General features: G+C 44.8%; 1 protein-coding gene across 1 annotated transcript in view; it reads left to right on the top strand.

Moving 5' to 3' along the window:
* TOGARAM1 (TOG array regulator of axonemal microtubules 1) overlaps nt 1-2,454 on the top strand; it is a 35,418-nt gene that overhangs the window by 15,987 nt on the left and 16,977 nt on the right. Inside the window, exons 8-11 of the mRNA XM_015629717.1 lie at nt 149-229; nt 498-661; nt 1,472-1,643; nt 1,775-1,909. Coding sequence (XP_015485203.1) covers nt 149-229; nt 498-661; nt 1,472-1,643; nt 1,775-1,909 — 552 coding nt within the window. The remainder of the gene's footprint in view (nt 1-148; nt 230-497; nt 662-1,471; nt 1,644-1,774; nt 1,910-2,454) is intronic.

Below are 2,454 nucleotides of genomic sequence, written 5' to 3'. Positions count from 1 at the left end.
TTCACATGGGTATTCAACAGATCCTGTTGGCTTCAGTAACCTGGGAAAAGGGAAAGGGATCAATTTAGATGTGGGGTGACATTTTAGGAGGATGAGGCACGTCCCAAAGCATAACCAGATTTTCAGGGAGTGCTCTTTGTGCTTTCAGGCCCTGCAGAGTCAGTGCCTGGTTTTGCACCGAAGAACGATCTGGAGTTTACACCTGAAGACGTTGCTGTTGTTGGTAAAGGTACCACAGACCCAAAATCATCCCCTGTGTGTGTCTGAGTTATGAAATGAGGGAAAATGTGTCTTTATGTAGAGTGGGAAAAGAACAAATAGATCTGCACAATGGTTTAGATTGTTCACAATCCCCAGTTCAGTGGCAATACAAAGAATTACGTTTGAAGGCATTGCAGTTCCTGGATAGACAATTCTGCTCGTGGCATCCCTGGAATGAGATGTTTGCTGTCCCTTCCACCCCAAAGCAGTGTGTGACCCCGTGTTCTGCCCTGCAGGTGTTTTTGGGAGCGCTCCTGCCCCAGCTCCCAGCCAGTCCATGCCCTGTGTGGCCACTGGGGACAGCCAGGCTGCCAGGGAGGGAGCAGAGCCAGCCCCAGGGAGAAGCTTCCAGCAGAACAGCACTTCCCATTCCCACTGCCATGCAGGGAGTGAAGGAGAGGTAAGCACTGCTCAGCCTGGTGCCTTCTCATCCTGGTGGTGTGGGGTGAGTGCAGCCCTGCTCAGTCACACTGAGTTTGGGCATGATTGCAACAGCCAAAGCCATCGAGCTGCTGCTCCTGGTTTTGCTTTTGGTGCCACCTGGATGGCAAATGGATGTGCCAGGAGCTTCCCACCATGCTCAAATCCCTGGAGAAGGGCAGCAGGAAGGAGGGGAGCTGGGAAATGCCCTCCCTGAGCACATGCAGGTGTGAAAGGAGGGATTGGCTGTGTTGGATCAGGGCTTGTTTTCCCCAGGGATGAATTAATCCAGCTCCAATCAGAAGTTTTTCTTAAAAAGAAAACTCTTCTTGAATATTTGCCCAAAATCTGGTTTCTGAGGAGTGGTGCTGTTTGTTAAATACTATTTACAAATGTAAATGGAGCAAGATTTATCTGAGTGAAGTGTGATACAAAGTCAAAAAGCATTGAAATGAAACTCTTTCTGCAAGCCTTTAAAATAACATTTGAAGAATACTAAATCTTGAGGTTAATGATTAACAGTGTCTTAATTTTCTGATTTCCTCTGAAGATGTGAACCCTTGGCAGGATCAAATTCAGAGGAGTAAATGGATTAAATTTATTAAACTGAGTTTAAATTTAACTGGATTAAATTTATTTGCTGAGTTTTCCTAAGGCACAAAAAGTGTCATAAACACATGAGAGAGAAGGGTCAGATGAGAGAAAATGCTGATTTTCCATGCTGACCTTGTCCAGTATCAGGAACTGGGGAGTCACCTCTGGGGTAACTTATGCATGATTTTTTTTGCAGATAAAAGTGACCTTGTCAAAATCTGCTCAGGAGAAGCTGAGGAGGAAAAGGAAAGAAGACAGAGAACACAACCATAAAGAGCAGGAAAGCAAAGACTTGGAAGGGAAGGAAGAATTCCCTTGGGAAAGGATTAGACTGAGTATGAGTGAACCAGAGAAACTCACAGCAGAAAGTGAGGATGAGGGTTTTTCTTAAATGAATATTCCCTGCTCAATGCTGCTGAAATGGAAATTAGGGCTGGTAATACTGGGTTTTAACTTGGTGCTGGTTTTATTGTAGTTTGGGCATTTATTTCTCTCCTAGGGTTTAATCTCTGTGGGGATTTATTGACATCGCCAAGAAATGGATCTTTGTCCTTAGAAAATGTGGCCTTGAACCCTTCCCTGAAAAGAACATCCAGTTTGAAGAGATCAAAGTGTTCATCCTTGCTAGATTCTGGTAAGCTGGGACAGAAAACTCTTAAAATATTTGGGTAGGTGGAGTGGGATGGTTTCAAAATACAATTTATTTGTGCAGTGGACAGTCCTGAGGTGCTCTGGGAGATCAGACTTCTGTGGGGCTGCAGGGGATTGAATTCCTCACTGGGGATCATTCAACTGCTCATTTTTCATCTGGAATCTGTTAGGGAGATCCATGAGACATCAGAGAGTTTTAGTTTGATCAGGGTGTGAAAGGATACAATGCATTATCAGCAAGCTGACTGCATCCTGTCCCCAAAACCCCTTTTCTGGGTGCATTTGGGCACTGAATTGCCTTTAAAATAAGCAGCAGAAAACTGCTGAGAGCAGAAGCTCCTACTGATGGTGCTCAAAGGTGGCCAGAATTTCTCAGGTGTCTCCTCAAGGTTTATGATGTTATTGGCACACTGTGAATGTGTTTGTACATCAAACAGCCACTGCCTTCGTGTCTGTGCCTCTAAAAAGGGAAGGATGGGGCAGAATTGAATTTACATGAATGAAACTCAGATGGGTGGATGATGGATG

This window comes from Parus major, chromosome 5 (assembly GCF_001522545.3).
Source record: "Parus major isolate Abel chromosome 5, Parus_major1.1, whole genome shotgun sequence".
NCBI classification, from domain to species: domain Eukaryota; kingdom Metazoa; phylum Chordata; class Aves; order Passeriformes; family Paridae; genus Parus; species Parus major.
This window is presented reverse-complemented; position numbering and strand designations above follow the sequence as displayed.